The sequence below is a fragment of the Pongo abelii genome, chromosome 11, assembly GCF_028885655.2.
Source record: "Pongo abelii isolate AG06213 chromosome 11, NHGRI_mPonAbe1-v2.0_pri, whole genome shotgun sequence".
In the NCBI taxonomy this organism is placed as follows: Eukaryota; Metazoa; Chordata; class Mammalia; order Primates; family Hominidae; genus Pongo; species Pongo abelii.
The window spans coordinates 121,928,827-121,949,112 of NC_071996.2; the positions used below are offsets into that span (position 1 = coordinate 121,928,827).

The 20,286-nt window shown below is 39.1% G+C and overlaps 1 protein-coding gene across 8 annotated transcripts in view; it reads right to left on the bottom strand.

Moving 5' to 3' along the window:
• USP37 (ubiquitin specific peptidase 37) overlaps window positions 1–20,286 on the bottom strand; it is a 115,253-nt gene that overhangs the window by 42,410 nt on the left and 52,557 nt on the right. For all 8 annotated transcript variants that reach the window (XM_063713055.1, XM_063713056.1, XM_054549845.2 and 5 more), the window contains exons 11-14: window positions 15,200–15,361; window positions 3,246–3,377; window positions 2,947–3,070; window positions 952–1,142 (exon numbers count right to left, since the gene is read on the bottom strand). In XM_063713055.1, coding sequence (XP_063569125.1) covers window positions 952–1,142; window positions 2,947–3,070; window positions 3,246–3,377; window positions 15,200–15,361 — 609 coding nt within the window. The remainder of the gene's footprint in view (window positions 1–951; window positions 1,143–2,946; window positions 3,071–3,245; window positions 3,378–15,199; window positions 15,362–20,286) is intronic.

Here is a 20,286-nt window from a genome sequence, read left to right on the forward strand (position 1 = left end):
TTGATGTAGAAAGTCTGGATAATTACTGCAAATATGGTTGAAAAACATTGCAAAAGGTAAAAATAATTCAAATTCGGATCTATTTTGTAAAAAAAAAATATTTTTAGTAAAAATAATTTGGGGTTCAACCAAAAAAGCAAGTAATAAGGTGTGTTTTTTTTTTCAGTGACAAAGAAAAACAAGTATACCCAAACAAATCAATATTCTACACTGGAAAAGACGTAGAATGAAAAAAATAAAACTATAGATTAAAATTAAGTGTTAGGCAATACTAAAGTGTATAATAAAGTACTTAAATTTTCCTCAGTTCTCACTCCACCACACATTTTTGTTTTGTTTTGTTTTTTGAGATAGGGTCTTGCTTTGTTGCCCAAGCTGGAGTGCAGTGGCGTCACCATGGCTTACTGCAGCCTCAACTTGCAGTGTTCAAGCAATCCTCCCACTTCAGCCTTCCAAGTAGCTGGGATTATAGGTGTGCATCACCACGCCTGCCTAATTTTTATATATTTTGTAGAGATGGGGTTTCCCCATGTTGCCCAGGCTGGTCTTGAACTCCTGGGCTCAAACTATCTGCCCACTTCATCCTCCCAAAGTGTTGGGATTACAGGCATGAGCCACTGTGCCCAGCCCAAGCATTTCTATAGAAAGATAAAGACTTTGAAAAAAAGGTTTGATATAATCTGTTGGTTTATATTTCCCCTATGACATAGAAAGGAAGATGAGATAAAAATTCATTACTCGGGAGGCTGAGGTAGGAGGATCACTTGATCCCAGGAGATCTAGGCTGCAATGAGCTGGGGTTGTACCACTGCACCCAAGAGCCTAGGCAACTGTGTGAGACCCTGTCTTAAAGATAGAAAAGAATTCATGGCATTTGGTATGTCATAGGAGAGTTTTAATCACTTGCCATAAAGAAGTAAAAAGGGAAATAATTTCTTAGACACTACTTACGCTTTACAAATGATGGAGTGCTGAACCTCAAACTCCAAATTAGTAATAACAGGGCAAGTGTATACTCTGGTAGCTGAAGTATCTGGTGAATTTTCTTCTCCAGAAACAGGTTCAGTCTTCCAAGTTTTATTTAATTTTTCCATATCTTCTTTCAGCTGGTCCAAACACTGACTTAAAAATTCATGAGCATCCTAATAAGACAACAATATCCTTAATCAGATAAAAACATTTCTTGTCACAATAGCTTACTGAGGCTGGGTGTTGTGCCTCATACCTGTAATTCCAGCACTCTGGAAAGCTGAGGCAGGCGGATCACTTGAGGTCAGGAGTTCAAGACCAGCCTGGCCAACACGGTGAAATGCCATCTTTATTAAAAATACAAAAATTAGCCAGGTGTGGTGGCAGTCCCTGTAATCCCAGCTACTTGGGAGGCTGAGGCAGAAAAATCGCTTGAACCTGGGAGGCAGATGTTACAGCAAGCCAAGGTCGCACCATTATATTCCAGTTTGGGCGACAGAGCAAGATTCCGTCTCAAAAGAAAAGAAAAAAAACCAACAACAAAAAACAAAACAAAACAAAAATAATAGCTTATTAACATTATAATTTATACAGTGAAAACCCTTGGAAGTCAATGACATATGTGAACAATGTCAGGTTTATTCTTATAAGAATTTGGGGGGGGCTGCATATTTTGTGAATAAAAACAAATGACAGATTATATATTCTTAATAATTATATCAGTTGCACTGGCATGAATCAATGAATAACTCCTCACTTTGTTAAAAGAGGTAAGTTTCGCAGGTAACACAGCCCAGGTCCTTGCACTGGTAAATCAAATCTATATATTAAAATATGGTACAATACACAGAAGAGTCACATTTAATCTTACTACAACTCCTTAGGTTTTTCTTTCTTTCTTTCTTTCTTTGAGACAGATTTTCGCTCTTGTCACACAGGCTGGAGTACAATGGCACAATCTCGGCTCACTGCAACCTCTGCATCCAGGGTTCAACCGATTATCCTGCATCAGCCTCCCAAGTAGCTGGGATTACAGACATGCGACATCATGCCTGGCTAATTTTTTTGTATTTTTAGTAGAGATGGGGTTTCACCTCATCAGTCAGGCTGGTCTGGAACTCCTGACCTCAGGTGATCCACCCGCCCCGGCCTCTCAAAGTGCTGGGATTACAGGCATGAGCTACCGCACCCAGCCTCTCCTCAGGTTTTTCAATCAATAATGAACACACATACACAAACCTCGTTTTAAAATAAAAATCAAGAAACACACTAAAATCATGTCAATTTCCATGATTTCTTACACATTATTTTATTTATTTATTTTATTTTTTTGAGACAGAGTCTCGCCCTGTAACCCAGGTTGGAGTGCAATGGTGCGATCTCAGCTCACTGCGACCTCTGCCTCCCCGGTTCAAGAGATTCTCCTGCCTCAGCTTCCCGAGTAGCTGGTATTACAGGCATGTGCCACCACGCCCGGCTAATTTTTTTTAATCTTTAGTAGAGACAGGGTTTCACCATGTTGGCCAGGCTGGTCTCAAACTCCTGACCTCGTGATCCACCCACCGTGGCCTCCCAAAGTGCTGGGATTACAGGCATGAGCCACCACACCCGGCCTATTTTATTTATTTTTATAAATATTTATTTATTTATTTTTTGAGATGGAGTCTTGCTCTGTCACCCAGGCTATAGTGCAGTGGTATGATCTTGGCTCACTACAACCTCTGCCTCCCGGGTTCAAGCAATTCTCCTGCCTCAGCCTCCCGAGTAGCTGGGATTACAGGCGCATGCCACCACGCCTGGCTAATTTTTGTATTTTTAGTAGAGACAGGGTTTCGCCATGTTGGCCAGGCTGGTCTCAAACTCCTGACCTCAGTGACCTCAGGTGACTTGCCCACCTAGGCCTCCCAAAGTGCTGGGATTACAGACGTGAGCCACCGTGTCAGGCCTCTGTAACATTTTAAAACAATTAATACTCACATTCTGCATATAACCAGAGAATCTCTCTGCTGTAGCTGAAATGGCATTTTTAACCTTCTTGAGTAAATCCTTTTTGGTCTCTGAATTACAGATATCTTTTTTAACAAGCAAGTGTGCAAAGCGTCTGGTAAAACAAAAAACACAAAGTTACCACGTTTTACATGACATGGCATGATATTTTAAAGAATAATTAATAATTACTAATAATGGCACAGAAAATTTTTGAGTGTCTAAAATTCCATTATTCTATAATCAATGAAGTAAAAGGTTACTCAATAAGTACAGTACATAATGATTACCTGATAAGTGCGTTGAGTGGAATTTTCTTCCATGGGATACCTTGTTTAAGCAAGTCATTTGCAAATGACTGGAGTGAAAATAGAGATTGTAGAATAGCATTCATATAGCAGGTATTTCCCAAATTGGAAAAGCTGAAAATTAAAGAAATAGTGCTTTAGAAGGCAACAGGAATTCCTAAAGTATGTTCAGTATAGTAGGAGTTCTCCACTTTATGTTTCAGAATCACCTGGAGGGCTTGTTAAACTACATATTACTGGACCCTAACCCCAAGGTTTCTGATTCAGTAGGTTTGGACACAAATGTGTCCAAAAAAAGAAGGCACAAAAATGTCCATTTCTAACAAGTTACTAGATCATGTTGATGTTGCTGGTCTGGGGACTCCACTTTGAGAACCACTGCATTATGACATAATAATAATAGGCCAGGCGCAGTGGCTCACGCCTGTAATCCAAGCACTTTGGGAGGCCAAGGCAGGCAGATCGCTTGAGGTCAGTAGTTTGAGACCAGCCTGGCCAATATAGTGGAACACTGCCTCTACTAAAAACACTAAAATTAGCCAGGCGTGGTGGTATGTGCCTGTAATCGCAGCTACTTGGAGGCTTAGGCAGGAGAATCACTTGAACCCAGGAGGTGGAGGTTGCAGTGAGCTAAGATTGTGCCATCGCACTCCAGCCTCAGCAACAGAGTGAGACTCTGTCTCAAAATAAAATAAATAAATAAATACATAAATAATAACTTAGTTTGATCTAATGGAAAAGTATACATTTTTCAAAATGAATGCTAAACATGACTGGGGGCTTACCTAAAGTGCTATTCATTCTTACTTATAATTTATTTTTTTCATTTAAATATAACTTATTCATTTCTCTGAAAATGAATGCTCAGAAAAGGAACTACTGGGTCATAGAATATATGTGTTTAGGTACTGCCAAACCTTTTTCCTATGTACAAATATATTTTAAAAACTTTTTATGCCGGGCGCAGTGGCTCATGCCTATAATCCCAGCACTTTGGGAGGCCAAGGCGGGCGGATCACAAGGTTAGGAGATGGAAACCATCCTGGCTAACACGGTGAAACCCCGTCTCTACTAAAAATACAAAAAATTAGCCAGGCGTGGAGGCACGCGCCTGTAGTCCCAGCTACTTGGGAGGCTGAGGCAAGAGAATTGCTTGAACCCAGGAGGCGGAGGTTGCAGTGAGTTGAGATCGCGCCACTGCACTCAAGCCTGGGCAACAGAGCAAGACTATGTTTTTTAAAAAAACAAAAAACAAACAAACAAAAAAACCCTTTTAATTTAGAAATAAATTTAGACTTCCAGAAAAGATGCAAAAATCTTTACCTGGATTCACCAAATGTTATACTTCTGTAATATGCACTTCACCACTTAATATCCCTCTCTCTATATATTTTTCTGAAACCATTTCAGAGTAAGTTGCATTTATTAAACCCCTTTAGTTCTAAATACTTTAGTGTGTATTTCATAAGACCATTCTTACAAATAACCAGAGTACAATTATCAGCATCAGTAAATTTAACACTGATACAATATTCTATCTAATATACATTCCTTAATTCAATTTTGTCAATAGATCCAAGAAGGTTCTTTATAGCTTTTTTTCCCTCACTTAGGTACAAGATTCAGTCCAGGATCACAGGCTGTTTTCACGTCTCTTTAGTTTTCTTTCATCTGGAGTAAGTCCTCAGCTTTCTCTTACATGACACTGACATTTTTGAAGAATACAGTTCTCCCTACCCTGGGTTGTTTTGTTTTATTTTTGTTTTTGAGACAGGGTCTTGCTCTGTTGTCCTGGCTGGAGTGCAGTGGTGTGATGATGACTTACTGCAGCCTCAACTTCCCAGGCTCGAGCAATCCTCCCACCTCAGCTTCCCCACTACAATGTGTGCCACTATGCCTGGGTAATTTTTTAATTTTTGTAGAGACGGATCTCACTATGTTGCCTAGGCGCGTATTGAACTCCAAGGCTCAAGCAATCCTCCTTCCTTGGCCTTCCAAAGTGTTGGGATTACAGGCGTGAGCCACTGCACCCAGGCTGTTTTTTTCGTTTTTTTTTTTCTTTTTTTAGACAGAGTCTTGTTCTGTTGCCCAGGCTGGAATGTAGTGGCGTGATCTCAGTTCACTACAACCTCTGCCTCCCAGGTTCAAGCAAGTCTCATGCCTCAGCCTCTCAAATAACTAGGGTGACAGGCATGTGCCACCACACGCAGCTAATGTTTGTATTCATTTATTTTTTTTTTTTTGAGACGGAGTCTTGCTGTGTTGCCCAGGCTGGAGTGCAGTGGTATGATCTCGGCTTACTGCAACTTCCATCTCCCAGGTTCAAGCAATTCTCCTGCCTGAGCCTCCCGAGTAGCTGGGATTACAGGTGTGCACCACCAGGCCTGGCTAATTTTTTGTATTTTTAGTAGAGGTTTCATCATGTTGACCAGGTTTGCCTTGAACTACTGACCTCAAGTGATCTGCCTGCCTTTGCCTCCCAAAGTGTTGGGATTACAGGCATGAGCCACCGCGCCCAGCCTGTATTTTTAACAGAGACGGTGTTTCCCCATGTTGGCCCGGCTGGTCTCGAACTCCTGACCTCAAGTGACTCACCTGCCTTGGCCTCCCAGAGTGCTGGGATTACAGGTGTGAGGCACCTCACCTGACCTAGCCTTATTTTTAATAGAACGTCCCTCCTACTGGGTTTGCTATTTCCTCATGATGAGATTCAGCCCAAACTGGAAGAGCACATGAGCAAACAGTGATACCATGTCATCATTTTTTTTTTTTTTTTTTTTTTTTTTGAGAGCTTGTTTGGAGTTTCTAGCAGGGGAGTGCAGCTACTCGTATACCCTTGACTGAAGACCAGTCCTCCTCTATTGGGGATGGTTATCCTCTTTGACTGAGCAAGCAAATTTGGGACAGACACACATGGAGTGGTGAGGGAGGAAGGGGATACCCGCCTAGCTAGTCAGATCAGCCAAATCAACCCTGGTGAACAACGGGGTGACAGATGTCACAGTCAGATCGCCCTCACATCCAATCTTTTTTTTTTTTCTGAGAGGGTCTCATTCTGTTGCCCAGGCTGGAGCACAGTGGCACAATCTTGGCTCCCTGCAGCCTCGACCCCCCACCCCGGACTCAGATGATCCTCCCACCTCAGCTTCCTGAGTAGCTGGGGCTACAACTGCACACCACCATGCCAGGCTAATTTTGTATTTTTTTGTAGAGACAGAATTTTGTCATGTTACCCAGGCTGGTTTTGAACTCCTGGGCTCAAGCAATCTGCCTGCCTTGACCTCCCAAAGTGCTGAGACTATAGGTGTGAGCCACATGTCTGGTGGATACTGTATTCTTCTAAGGGCATCACATCCAGGAATACATGATATTCCTGTGTTGCCCATGGGTGATGTCAATTTTGAGTACCTGAAAGAAGTACTGCCTCTGCTTCTGCCTATGAGGAAGTTTGAGAGTCTGGAATTTCCTTCCTACTATAAACAATGAGAAAACTGGACAAAATAGAGAAAACAGCTATTTTCAGATACTAGACAATAGGCAGCACAAAACGGTGATCCATAAGAGAAGGAAAATAAATGATGTGAGCCCTACTCTTACCCAGATTTTCTGTCTAGAGGCAATTTGTGAACTGCAATTCAGGGAGCACCCAAACAGAGCCCAGAAATCTTACCAAGTTGAGCTGAGAGAAACAAGTTCAAAAAGCCGAGGTTGCTGAGATTTCTGGGACAGAGTACTTGAGAGGAGGGAACTGAACAAAGGAAAAGCTCCAGAAATCTGCATAGCAGTCTGCTTGAATATTTGGCTGAATACCAACCTGTGTATGCAGAGTGAAACTCAGTCTTCTTGACACTAATCAAGAACAACTTCAAGGAAAAGAATGTTTACTATGGAGCTATTGGCCAAACAACTCCCAGAACTCACACAGGGACTAAAATTCCACCAGTCTGAATTTACACCAGTCAGAGTAGAGAGACCTAGATGAATTCACAGAGTGTTAACAGAGACTCCAAAGGAACTATGCTTTAGGAAAGGAAGCAAATTAGCTTTAGAGTAAAGGATACTCTATATTCAAAAAGAACTTAAGCAGATCACACAGCTAAGAAGAAAAAAAAAACAGAAATGAAAAAGAACTTAAACAGGAGTCTCAAAACAATCAAAACCACTGCAGACAAGAATATTAAAACTACTACTTAAAATATGCTCTACATGATCAAGAATGGAAAGGAAATCATAAACATAATAAGAGAAGTGAAAGATTTTTTAAAGACCCAAATTAAACTTCTAGAGATGAAAATCACAATATTTAAAATGAAAATTTCACTTGATGGGATTAATAGCATATTAGACACTGTAGAAGGAAATATCTGAACTTAAAAAGACAGCAACAGAATAGATTCCCACTAAACCTGTGGGACGATATCAAATACAATTATATTTATATCAAATATAATTGGAATCCAGAGAAGAGTCAGAAAAAAAATCTGAAAAAATCAATAGATAAAAATGTTCAAAATCTGATAAAAACTAGAAACCCACAGATCCAAGAAGCTCAACAAATCCCAAGTGAGATAAACACAAATCAAAATGAAGCCCATCAAAATAAAACTGCTAAAAATTAGCAACGAAGAGAAAATCTTGAAAAGCAGTCAGAGAAAAACTGTCTCAGTGCCTTCAGGGAGGAAGATTAAATCACTTACAAGGGCAGAAGAATTAGACTGGCATCTTATTTCTGAAAAGCAAATACAAAGCAAGGTAACAGTAAAGTAGCATTATAAGAAACCCAAGGAAAGAAAGCATGACCCAAGGATTTTACATCCAGCCAAACTATTTTTCAAATATCCAAGCTAGAGAAAAAATTTTGAATATGCAAGAACTAGGCAAACAAAGTACATAATTGTAAAATTAAGACTAAAACAAGATTAAGACCATAGGCTTCTAGTCAGAAATTATACAAAAAAGAAGACAAAGAAAAAGTATCTTTAAAATACTGAAATAAACACATTATCAAGTTAGAGTTCTATATAAGCTAGATTTCTAGATCCAACGGAAATATCTTTTAAAATTAAAAGCAAAATCCTTTTTCTGACAAACAAAATCTGAGAATACTTGCTGCCAAGAGACACGCACTGCAAAAATGTTAAAGCGACATTCTTCACGCAGAAGGAAAAATGATACCAGATAGAAACTCGGATCTACACAAAAGAATAAAGAGCACTTAAAATGGGAAATCATGTGGGAAAATACAAAATACATTTCTCTCTCATCTTTTAATTTCTTTAAATACACTGGACTGTTTAAAACAATAACACCAAATAATACACTTTAAATAGGTAACTACATGGTACATGAATTTGTAAGGCTGTAAAAAAGTCATAACTACGTATTGTGGGATGTATAACATACATAGAAGTAAAATGGGCTGGGTGCGGTGGCTCACGCCTGTAATCCCAGCACTTTAGGAGGCCAAGGTGGGCAGATCACCTGAGGTCGGGAGAACGAGACCAGCCTGACCAATATGGAGAAACCCCGTCTCTACTAAAAACACAAAATCAGCAGGGCGTGGTAGCACATGCCTGTAATCCCAGCTACTCTGGAGGCTGAGGCAGGAGAATTGCTTGAACCCAGGAGGCGGAGGCTGCAGTGAGCCAAGATCGCACCATTGCACTCCAGCCTGGGCAACGAGAGCAAAACTCCATCTCAAAAAAGAAAAAGAAAAAGAAGAAGCAGTAAAATGTATGATAACAGTATAAATGATGTGGGGTGGGAGGCAATAATGGAGATAAAATGAACACAAAGGAAAGAAAGAAAAGAGAAAAAAGTAACCAAGGACAGATGGAACAAATAGAAGACAATTAGCAAGATGGTAGACTTAAACTCAGCCTTATCCATAATTGTGAAAAATGTTAATGGTCTAAATACTTCAACCATCAATTTAGACTGGATGATCTAATCATAAAAATGTGGAGTCACTATTAATATAAGACACAACAGACTTCAGAAAAATATTATCAGGGATAAAAAGGGGCATTTCATAACAGTAGGGAGGTCAATTCATTAAGATTTAATTAATATAATCCTAAATGTGTATGTGCCAAAAACAAAGCTATAAAATACATAAAGTAAAAACTGACAGAACTGGAAGGAAAAATATACAGGTTTCTGACCTAAGTTCTACTTTATTGGGTATCAGGACTGTAGCCTCTGATTTCTTATTGTTTCCATTAAATAATCTCTCCTTCCCTTTATTATAATACTTTTTGAATTACTGTTCTATGTATATTTCTAGCATGCAGCACAGAGTTCAATTTTGCTTTATGAGACAGTTTTAGACTTTTTATATTGCTGTTAACCCCTTTATCATAAATTTTTAAAACCATCTAGCCTGTCCATTTTATTATTTTATGTTAGAGACAAAGTCTTGCTCTGTCACTTAGGCTGGAGTGCAGTGGCACGATCATAGCTCACTGTAACTTTAAACTCCTGGGCTCAAGCAATCCTCCAGCCTCAGTCTCCCCGGCAGCTGGGATTAAAGATGTGTACCACCATGTTGGGCTAATTTTTAATTTTATTTTATTATTTGTAGAGAGAGGGTCTTGCTATGTGGCCCAGGCTGGTCCTGAATTCCTAGCCTCAAGTGATCCTCCCATTTCGGCCTCCCAAATCGCTAGGATTACAGATGTGGGCCACTGTGCCTGGCCTAGCCTGCCCATTTTACTTATTTTTTTTATTTTTGTAGAGACAGGGTCTTACTATGTTGTCCAGGCCAGTCTTGAACTCTCAAGCACAAGTGATCCCTCCAACTTGGCCTCCCAAAGTGTTGGGATTACAGGCGTGAGCCATTGCACTCAGCCTATTCATTTTAAATGGTATCCTTTGACTCACACCTATTACTTTATGAAACAGTCAACTACATTATTCCACTTTCTTCCTTCTCTCTCTTCGCCCATTTTCTTTTAGTCGCAATCTTACTACTTTATCAGAAAAAAAAATTTGGGGGGAAATAGTGTCTCATTTTGTCACTCAAGCTAGAGTGCAGTGGTGTGACCACGGTTCACTGTGGCCTCGACCTCCCAGGCTCAAGCAATCCTCCCACCTCAGCCTCCCAAGCAGATGGAACTACAGGTGTGCACAACCACACTCAGCTAAATTTTTTTTGTATTTTTTGTAGAGATGTGGTTTTTCTGTGTTTCCCAGGCTGGTCTCGAACTCCTGAGCTCAAGTGATCTGCCTGCCTTAGACTCCCAAAGTGCTGGGATTACAGGTGTTAGCCATCATGCCCCGCTGACATAATGTTTATATATCATTCTTTTATACGTATTCTCACCATTGTTTGTCTCAGTTCTATAACTGAATATATGAAATGTTCATCATTTACGTTTTTGTCAATGTTTCTCCAGTTACTCTTGGATGCATGAAGCTCATTTTCTGTAGAGTCCTCAGGAAGAGCAAATGTGTGTATAGTATTCCAAGTTCTTATACTCCAAACTTTTTTTCTCTAGCTTACATATTTGACATCTTGGCTTGGCATGAAATCTTTGTTTCACACCTCCTTTCATTGAGTTTCTTGAAAATGATGTTAGTGTTATCCTGCTTTGCATGATGATTTTGAGAAGTCTGATGCCAGACTATTTCTGTTGCCCTTGTAAGTTATTTCATCTTTTTGATTCAGGAACTGAGGATTTTTCCTTGTCTTTAAAGTCTAATAGTTGTACTAAGATATGTCTTGATTATTCTAGGTCAATTTTCCAGATACCTGGAAAGCTCTTTCAATATACAGATTCAAGACTTTTATTTCAGTGAAGTCTTCTTGGATTATAGTTGTTTTGTTGTCTTTTTTGAGACAAGGTCTCACTCTCTGTCACCCAGGCTGGAGTGCAGTGGACTGTCATGGCTCACTGCAGCCTTGACCTCCTGGGCTCAAGCAATCCTCCTGCCTCAGTCCCCTGAGTATCTGGGACCATAGGTGCATGTCACCAAGCCCAGCTAATTTTTGTACTATTTGTAGAGATGGGGTTTTGCTATGTTGCCCAGATTGATCTCGAATTCCTGGGCTCAAGAGATCTACCCACCTCTGCCTCCCAAAGTGCTGGTATAACAGGCATGAGTCACCATGCCCAGCGGGATTATAGTTTTTAACACTACTTCTGTCTCAATGCTTTAATCTTCTTCTTCTGGGACACTAATTATATATAATATGGGTGTATTCTTTGTCTTTTTTCTAGTTCAACTACTTTCTTTCTGGCTTTTTTTTTGAGATGGAGTGTCACTCTGTCACTCAGGCTGGAGTGCAGTGGTGCGATCTCAGCTCACTGCAACCTCCGCCTCCTGGGTTCAAGAAATTCTCCTGCCTCAGCCTCCTGAGTAGCTGGGATTACGGGCACACACCACCATGCCTGGCTAATTTTTGTATTTTTAGTAGAGATGGGGTTTCACCATACTGGTCAGGTTGGTCTCGAACTCCTGACCTCAGGTCATCCACGCACCTCCCAAAGTGCTGGGATTACAGGGGTGAGCCACCACGCCCGGCCCTTTCTGGCTTTTTATACTTCTTTTTTTTTTTTTCATCTTTTTTTCCCTGGCTTTCCTTTTTAAAGCCCATTTTCATTTGAAATTATTTTCACTTGGGTATCTTTAATTTAAAACTTCATTTTCAATATATCTTTTTTTCTCCATCTTTTCTGAGTTCAAGCATTTGTCATTTCATTTATTCTTGCTTGTCCATTGTGATTCTCAGTTTGAATTTTTTTTTTCTTTTTGAGACAGAGTTTTGCTCTGTCGCCCAGGCTGGAGTGCAGTGGCACGATCTCAGCTCACTGCAACCTCTGCCTCTTGGGTTCAAGCAATTCTCCTGCCTCAGCCTCCCGAATAGCTGGGCTTACAGGTACCTGCCACCACATCCAGCTAATTTTTTTGTATTTTTAGTAGAGACAGGGTTCATCATGTTGGCCAGGTTGGTTTTGAACTCCTGACCTCAAGTGATCCGCCTGCCTTGGCCTCCCAAAGTGCTAGGTTTATGGGTGTGAGCAGCACCTGGATTTTTATTCATGTTACTTTTTCACACTTTCAAGTGCTTCTTTCAAGGTATTTAATTATTATTTATTTATTTATTTATTTATTTATTTTATTTGGTTTTTTTGAGATGGAGTCTCACAGTTGTCCAGGCTGGAGTACAGTGGTGCAATCTCGGCTCACTGCACTCTGCCTCCCTGGTTCAAGTGATACTCCCTCCTCAGTCTCCCAAGTAGCTGGGATTACAAGCATGTGCCACCACGCCCAGCTAATTTTTGTATTTTTAGTATACAGACAGGGTTTCACCATGTTGGCCAGGCTAGTCTCGAACTCTTGACCTCAAGTGATCCACCTGCCTCAGCCCCTCAAAGTGCTGGGATTACAGGTGTGAGCCACAGCGCCTGGCCTTAATTCTATTTAGCGTCTACCCACTGTAAACAGTTTACTTCATGGTTTGTTCTAGGGGGCAGAATTTTCACTGGCTGAAATATTTTGATTCGTGCTTCTGTTTTTTTTCTTATAGTCATTTTTTTATGGAAGTGGCCTTTTTTTTACATTCCCATTCATTTTCTGAATAGGGCTTAAGTGAAGCACTTAGTTTAGCAAAGTATAGTTTCTTTAATGGATGAGAATGATGGTGGTGGAGGGAGGGGAAAAAGAGAGGTTGGCACGTCTTGTTTCCCTTTCATTTTGACATGATCCTTAATTTTCTTCTCTTGCTTCTAAATCAAGTTTCCAGACTTGGCTAATTCTTCCCTATAAGTAATGATTCTTTGAGGCTGTTATTGTGGTACCACTAACATTCAAACCTCTTCCCTATAACTAGTTCTGCAAACTACCAAGATCCAGATTCAGTATTTTGCTACTTATTATTGGAGTTTATCTTTCTGGGAGTGATTTTCTTCAGTGCTTCATCTAAGTCTTCCACTCCTATAAATTATTTTTCATGGAATCCCTTAGGCTCCTGTCCCTAACCCTCAGCACCCATAGGCTTAAGCAGTAGAAAACAGGAACACTGAAGGAATTTGGTTTGCTTCTGTTCTGAAGAAGGTAACTTAAAGGTGGTGGTATTGTCTCCTAGCAATGCTGAAGCATAGATTATGTGTGCTTTTCTTTGTACTCCTCATAAATCTTGTTTTTTTTGGAGGATTTGTGAGGAACATTGCAATTAGGCAGTCTCCATTATCCTTTAGACCTGGTAGTTTTCTACTCAGTTTTTTTTTTTTTTTTTTTTTTTTTAAAAGAAGTTCTTAGTCCTGAGTACTTACACTGCTTGAAATACTAAACTAATTCCTGGAAGAAGTCTAAAAAAGAGGAAAGATGTATTTCTAGAGATGGGTATAGGTACTACACAGAAATGAAAGAAACACTGGAGAAGCCTAGAGTACCACGGGTGGCAACTCACAAGGCTCTCAAAAGAGTCTGAAGGAGGTGAGTAACAGAAACCACAAGTAAACTAAAAAATATACAGGAGAAGGCATAGGAAAACGAAACAAGTAAGATCAGGGTAGACAGAGACAAAGACCCAGATGAAGAATGGTCACAAAATGGGATAGACAAGACCAATATAAAATGTTGTCTGGTTAGGAGGCAGCAAGATAACTGAGGTTGAACAATTAGAATGAAGAACAAAGGAAATTAAGCATTTGACTGGAAAGCAAACATCATAGAAGAAAGAGTAGAAAAGACGAAGATTAAAGAAAGCAACAGGTAAGCAGAAAGGAGAGTGAATTGTTTTCACTGCATATTTTATGATGTTTTCTGCTAACATATGAAGCATATAAACTACTATGAATAAGCCATTTGGCAAGTACCACTCATTCAAGTAATATTGTAAGTTTAAAGCTGGTATAAAAGCAGTACTTTGAGTGAGATTAAAAACAAATAAGTTGATAGGTTATGAGAGAGCAGTTTGGTAAAAACAATTAAAAATTTCAAACTGCCTTCCTTAGTCTTAATCCTTAACAATTTTACTTCCAATAATTTATCCTATAGAAAAGTTCCAACAAGCATTAAAAACATACATATGTGTATAACGATGTACATTCTAGCCTGAATTACATTTGGAAAAAACAGAAACCTAAATGCACACTTACATGGTTGAAAGTTCTGTATTAATATACAAGGGTGCCAAGATTAATGTGCAGTGAAAAAGATAACAGAGAAGCAATACAGCATAGTGATTAAGAATGCAATTGCAGCACAACTGCCTGGATTTACTACTGCTGTACTACTGACTATATCACTTTGAGCAAGTTAATTAACTTTGCTAAACCTTACTTTATTCATAAAACCAGATTTTTAATACATCTATCTCAAAGACTTGCTGCGAAGATTTAAAATAAAAAAAAATCAGTTTAAACACTTAACAGACAGTATCTGGCACGTAATAAACACTTTAGGTAATAGAGCTACTGGCCAGGCACAGTGGCTCATGCTTGTAATCCCAGCACTTTGGGAGGCTGAGGAGGAAGGATTGCTTGAGGCCAGGAGTTCTACCAACCTGCAACATAGTGAGATCCCATTTCTATTAAAAAAAATTAAAAAGATAGCTGCTATAATTACTACAGTTATTATACTATGATCTCATTTTTGTGTTTAATAAATATATAACCATGAAGAAACTAGGAAAAATATATAAAAAATGTTGAAAGTATCTCAGCAGCAGAATGAAGTGTACTGGGTTGGAAAATACACATTTTCTGCTTTAAAATGAATATTATATAATATTCCCAAGTTCTAAAATTGTTTGGCGAACAGAAAATGAAGTTAACATTACTTACGGATGTAATAAATCTTTAATAAGTGATATAATTTCTAAATATTTTAGAACTTTAATGTGACTCTTTTAATTACGTTTTACACCAAAGCACACTTCTATTGAATCACTTTACAAAAAAGAAAGTAAAATGAAAGAATTGACCTACCCCTGCAGTTGCTGCTGTTGGTGAGAGGAAAGGGGCACTCTTGGTTTATTCCAGCCAGTGTAATCCTGGTTACACCTCAGTTTTTTAACAGAAAGAGGAACTGGCTGAGGAAGAAATCCCAAACTTCTTTTGGCAGAGGGAGTCTGGCTTGAAACATTAGTCCTATAAAAAAGCATAAATAATGAAGAAGCAAAATAAGTTTTTGAATTATTACTATTTTCCTTGAATAGATTAAGAGAAGCCAATGTTTATGGATAAAAATCTTGAATTTAGGGAAATATCAGTAATAATGATCACTTAAGGGAAAACTCTACAAATGTAAATTAGTAAACCTGTTCCTACACAGTTGGAGAGGGTTACAATACAGAACATATTTAACCTACAACCAAAATAATCCATGTTAATGGCTTGAAAAAGAAAACAATATAGTTTCACTGTTACCCATTTTATGGACATTACATTTACCTAGTCTTGAACAGATTTACAGTATACTTTTTCCACTGTTACAAATAACACAACAAACATTCTTACCCAATCTCCTTGAGAAATTCCTCTAGTTTATATGCATAGAAGTGAAAATGTTGGAGGTACTTTCAATCTTCATTTTTAATTTTTTGAGATATTGTGATTATTTTCCAAAAAGGCTATACCAGTTTATACTTCAAAAAACAGTGACTTTCCATCTCCTCATATGTTTACATTACTTATTATTATCAGTTTTAATTTTCTTGCTGGGTCCGGTGGCTCACACCTGTAAGCCCAGTACTTTGGGAGGCCGAGGTGGGTGGATCGCTTGAGCTCAGGAGTTTGAGACCAGCTTGGGCAATCTGGCGAAACTCCATCTCTATCAAAAATGCAAGAAAATTAGCCAGGTGTGGTGGGGAGGACCTGTAGTTGCAGCTACTTGGGAGGCTGAGGTGGGCAGACTGATTGAGCCTGGGAGGCAGAGGTTGCAAATGAGCGAAGATTGCACCACTGCACTCCAACCTGGGTGACAAAGTGAGAAGGCATCTCCAAAAAAGAAAAAAAAAAAAAAGTCTTAATTTTTACCAATAAAGAGACACTTGATCTCACTGTTATTTGATTTTGCACTGTCCTGATTACTACTGAAACTAACATATTTATATAGTTGTTTACTCTTTTCTGAATTGCTTTCCTACAAAATAGGTTCCCTTTTTTTTTTGAGACAAAGTCACCCAGGCTGGAGTGCAGTGGCGTGATCTCGACTCACTGCAACCTCCACTTCCCGGTTTCAAGCAAGTCTTGTGCCTCAGCCTCCCAATCCCAAGTAGCTGGGATTATAGGTGTGTACCCACCATACCCAGCTAATTTTTTTTTTTTTTTTTTGAGATGAAGTTTTGCTCTTGTTGCCCAAGCTGGTGTGCAATGGCACAATCTCGGCTCACTGCAACCTCCACCTCCCGGATTCAAGCGATTCTCCTGCCTCAGGCTCCCGAGTAGCTGGGATTACAGGCGTGCACCACCACACCTGGCTAACTTTTTGTATTTTTAGTAGAAACGGGGTTTCACCATGTTAGCCAGGCTGGTCTCGAACTCCTGACCTCAGGTGACCTGCCCGCCTCGGCCTCCCAAAGTGCTAGGATTACAGGCGTGAGCCACCATGCCTGGCCTAATTTTTTTGTATTTTAGTAGAGAAGGGGTTTCACCATGTTGCCGAGCCTGGTCTCAAACTCCTGAGCTCAGGCAATTTGCTCGCCCCAGCCTCCCAAAGTGCTAGGATTACAGGCGTGAGCCACTGCATCTGGCCCACATTCTAATTTTAAAATTTTCATACTGGGAAATTTATCAATTTTTTCATTTTTTTTTTGTATCTCGTTTAAGATTTTTGTATCTTGTATTTTGTTTAAGAAATAGTCTTGTACCGTAAGAGCACAGAAATTTTTTCCTGTATTTTCTCTTAACAGTTAAATTTTGCTTTCCCTTCTATTTAGGTCTTCAATACAGTTATAAGTGTCTTTTTCTGTATGTTGTGAGGCATACTTTTCTATAAGATTTACTTTTCTATAAGGCAAACCAATTGCTCCCAAATTACTTATTGTTTGTCTAAGACATGTGTTAGTGGCTGTTTGGTTTTGTACTTAAAAAAAAATTGTAGGCCAGGCACAGTGGCTTATGCCTGTAACCCCAACACTCTGGGAAGCTGAAGCAGGAGGATCAGGAGTTTGAAACCAGCCTGGTCAACTTATCAAGACACTGTCTCTATTATTTTAAAATTAAGGCTGGGCACGGTGGCTCACACCTGTAATCCCAGCACTTTAGGAGGCCAAGGGAGGCGCATCACCTGAGGTCAGGAGTTTGAGAACAGCCTGGCTAACATGGAGAAACCCTGTCTCTACTAAAAATACAAAAATTAGCCAGGCGTAGTGGCGCACACCTGTAGTCCCAGCTACTTGAGAGGCTGAGGCAGGAGAACTGCTTGAACTTGGGAGACAGAGGTTGCAGTGAGCTGAGATCATGCCACTGCACTCCAGCCGGGGACAGAGAGAGACTCTGTCTCAAAAAAAATTTAAAAAGTTAAAAATTAAAAATAAATTGCGAAATAGAATACTCACACGGGAAAAGTGTATAAAAATCAAATGTGGAGCGTAACAAATTTTCATAAAACAAACACTTGTGTAAACAACCTTATTAGTGTCTAAACCCCAAGTTCCCCTTCCAATTACAACTCTGCATTCCTCTAACCTAAAAGTTGGCATTATCTAATAGTTTTATCCCTTACTACAAACCCCTAAATATTGTACTTTGGATAATATGTGATGTATCTATTTTCATCTTGTTTTCAACCTTTCTGCATCTTTATATTGTAGTTGTTTCTCTTTTACATAGCACATACATTTTCTTCTTCCATTAAATCCTGTATATCTCTTTAACTGGAATATTTAGTATATACTCATATAAATTTTATATAAATTTAGTATATTTGTATCAGTAATGTCAGTACTGTTTGGGTTATTTCTTGAATTTTATGATGCATTTACTATTTGTCTATATATATATATAGATTCCTGGGCTCAAGCATTCCTCCCATCTCAAATTCCCAAGTAGCTGGGACTATAGGCGTGCACCACCATGTCTGGCTAATTTTTGTATTTTTTTGAAGAGATGGGGTCCTGCTATGTTGACCAGGTTGGTCTCAAATTTCTGGGCTCAAGTGATACTCTCATCTTGGCCTCTCCACGTGCTAGGATTACAGGCGTGAGCCAACCATGCCCAGTCTAGAAATTTAATGGATGTCCTAAAAATTATATTATGCATTAAAAATAGAAACAGCTTTATTGAAGTATAGTTGACATACAATAAAATGCACACATTTAAAGTGTATAACTTTAAGTTCTGACATATATACACTCATGAAATCATCACCAGAATTAAGATAGTGAACATATCTATTACTCCCAAAAGTATCCTGGTGCCCGTTTGTGTCCCTCCCTCCTACTCCTCTCTGCCTGTGACCTTGTCTCTGTGACCAGGCAACTACTGATCTGTTTTCTGTCACTATAGATTACATTTTCTAAAATTTCATATAAATGGAATCTTACAATATGCACTTTCTTATGAGGTCTTTTACTCAGCCTAATTATTTTGAGATTCATCCATTCTGCTGCGTGTATAAACAGTTCATCCTTTCTATTGCTAGACTGCACTCCATTGTATGAACATACCACAATTTGTTTAACCACTTACTTTCTCTTTTGAAATAGTTTTATTTTTTGAGACTGGGTCTCACTCTGTTGCTCAGGCGGGAGTACAATGGCGCCATCACGGCTCACCGCAACCTCTGCCTCCCAGGCTCAAGAGATCCTCCCACCTCAGCCTCCCAAGTAGCTGGGATCATAGATGCACATCACCACGCCCTGCTTTTTTTTTTTTTTACTGTATTTTTGGTAGAGATGAGGTTTTACCATGTTGTCCAGGCTGATCTTGAACTCCTGAGCTCAAGCAATCCACCCACCCTGGCTTCCCAAAGCGCTGGGATTACAGGCATGAGTCACTGTGCCTTGCCTGAAACAGTTTTAGATTTACAAAAAAGCTGCAAAATGGCTTTCACCCAGCTACTTCTAATATTAGAATCTTATGTAACCATAGTACAATGACCAAAACCAGGAAATTAACAATGATACAATACTATTAACTAGTAACCTACACATATTATTCAAATTTCATCAGTATTTTCACTAAAGTCCTTTTTCTGGCCCAGGATCCACAGTGCAAGTAGTTGTCATGTTTCTTTACTCTTACAATCCTCAATTTCTTCTTTTTTTAATGGCTTTGACAATTTTGAAGAGTAATGGTCAGGTATTTTACTTTATTTCCTTCAACTGGGTTTGTCTGATGTTTTTTCATGATTGGATTGAGGTTATGCATTAGCAAACAATAACAGCTAAGTGACATTGTGACCTCCTCAGTGCATCATATCACAGAGTGTATAATGACAATGTCTTATTACTGGTGATGGCAATCTTGATTTCTTGGTTAAGGTATCTTCTGGGTTTCTCTACAGTGAAGTTACTATTTTTCCTTTTGTAATTAAGAAATATAGGGAGATACTTTGAGACTATGCAAATACCCTGCTTCTCACCAAACTTTTGTCCACTAATTTTAGCACCCAATGATAGATTTTGCCTGCAATTATTACTGCAGTATTTGATTAAGGTAATATTTTATTCCTACAACCCTCCGAAATTCTTAATTGGAATTCTTCTGTTAGGGAGAGCTCTTCAGTCTCTATACATTCATTCATTCATTTCAGTATGGACTCAGACATATTTATTTTTTTTTATAGGTTTAATCCAATATTATCATTTCGTTACTATAACTTTTCTAGTTTGGGCCATTGATAACCCTTTCAGGTTGGCTCCTGTGTCCTTTGGACATTTCCTCATACTTTTTTGTGCATATCTTTACTTTCTGGCACCACAAGATGTTATAGACTGATCTTGCATTTTCCCTGCTCTAGCCCTGGAATCAACTATTATTTCAAGGAGCTCTGCTTTCTTGTACTGAATAATGGTGTTTAAAAATCAGGGTCTGCAAGTTAAAACTGACTTTCTTCACAGAATTAGAAA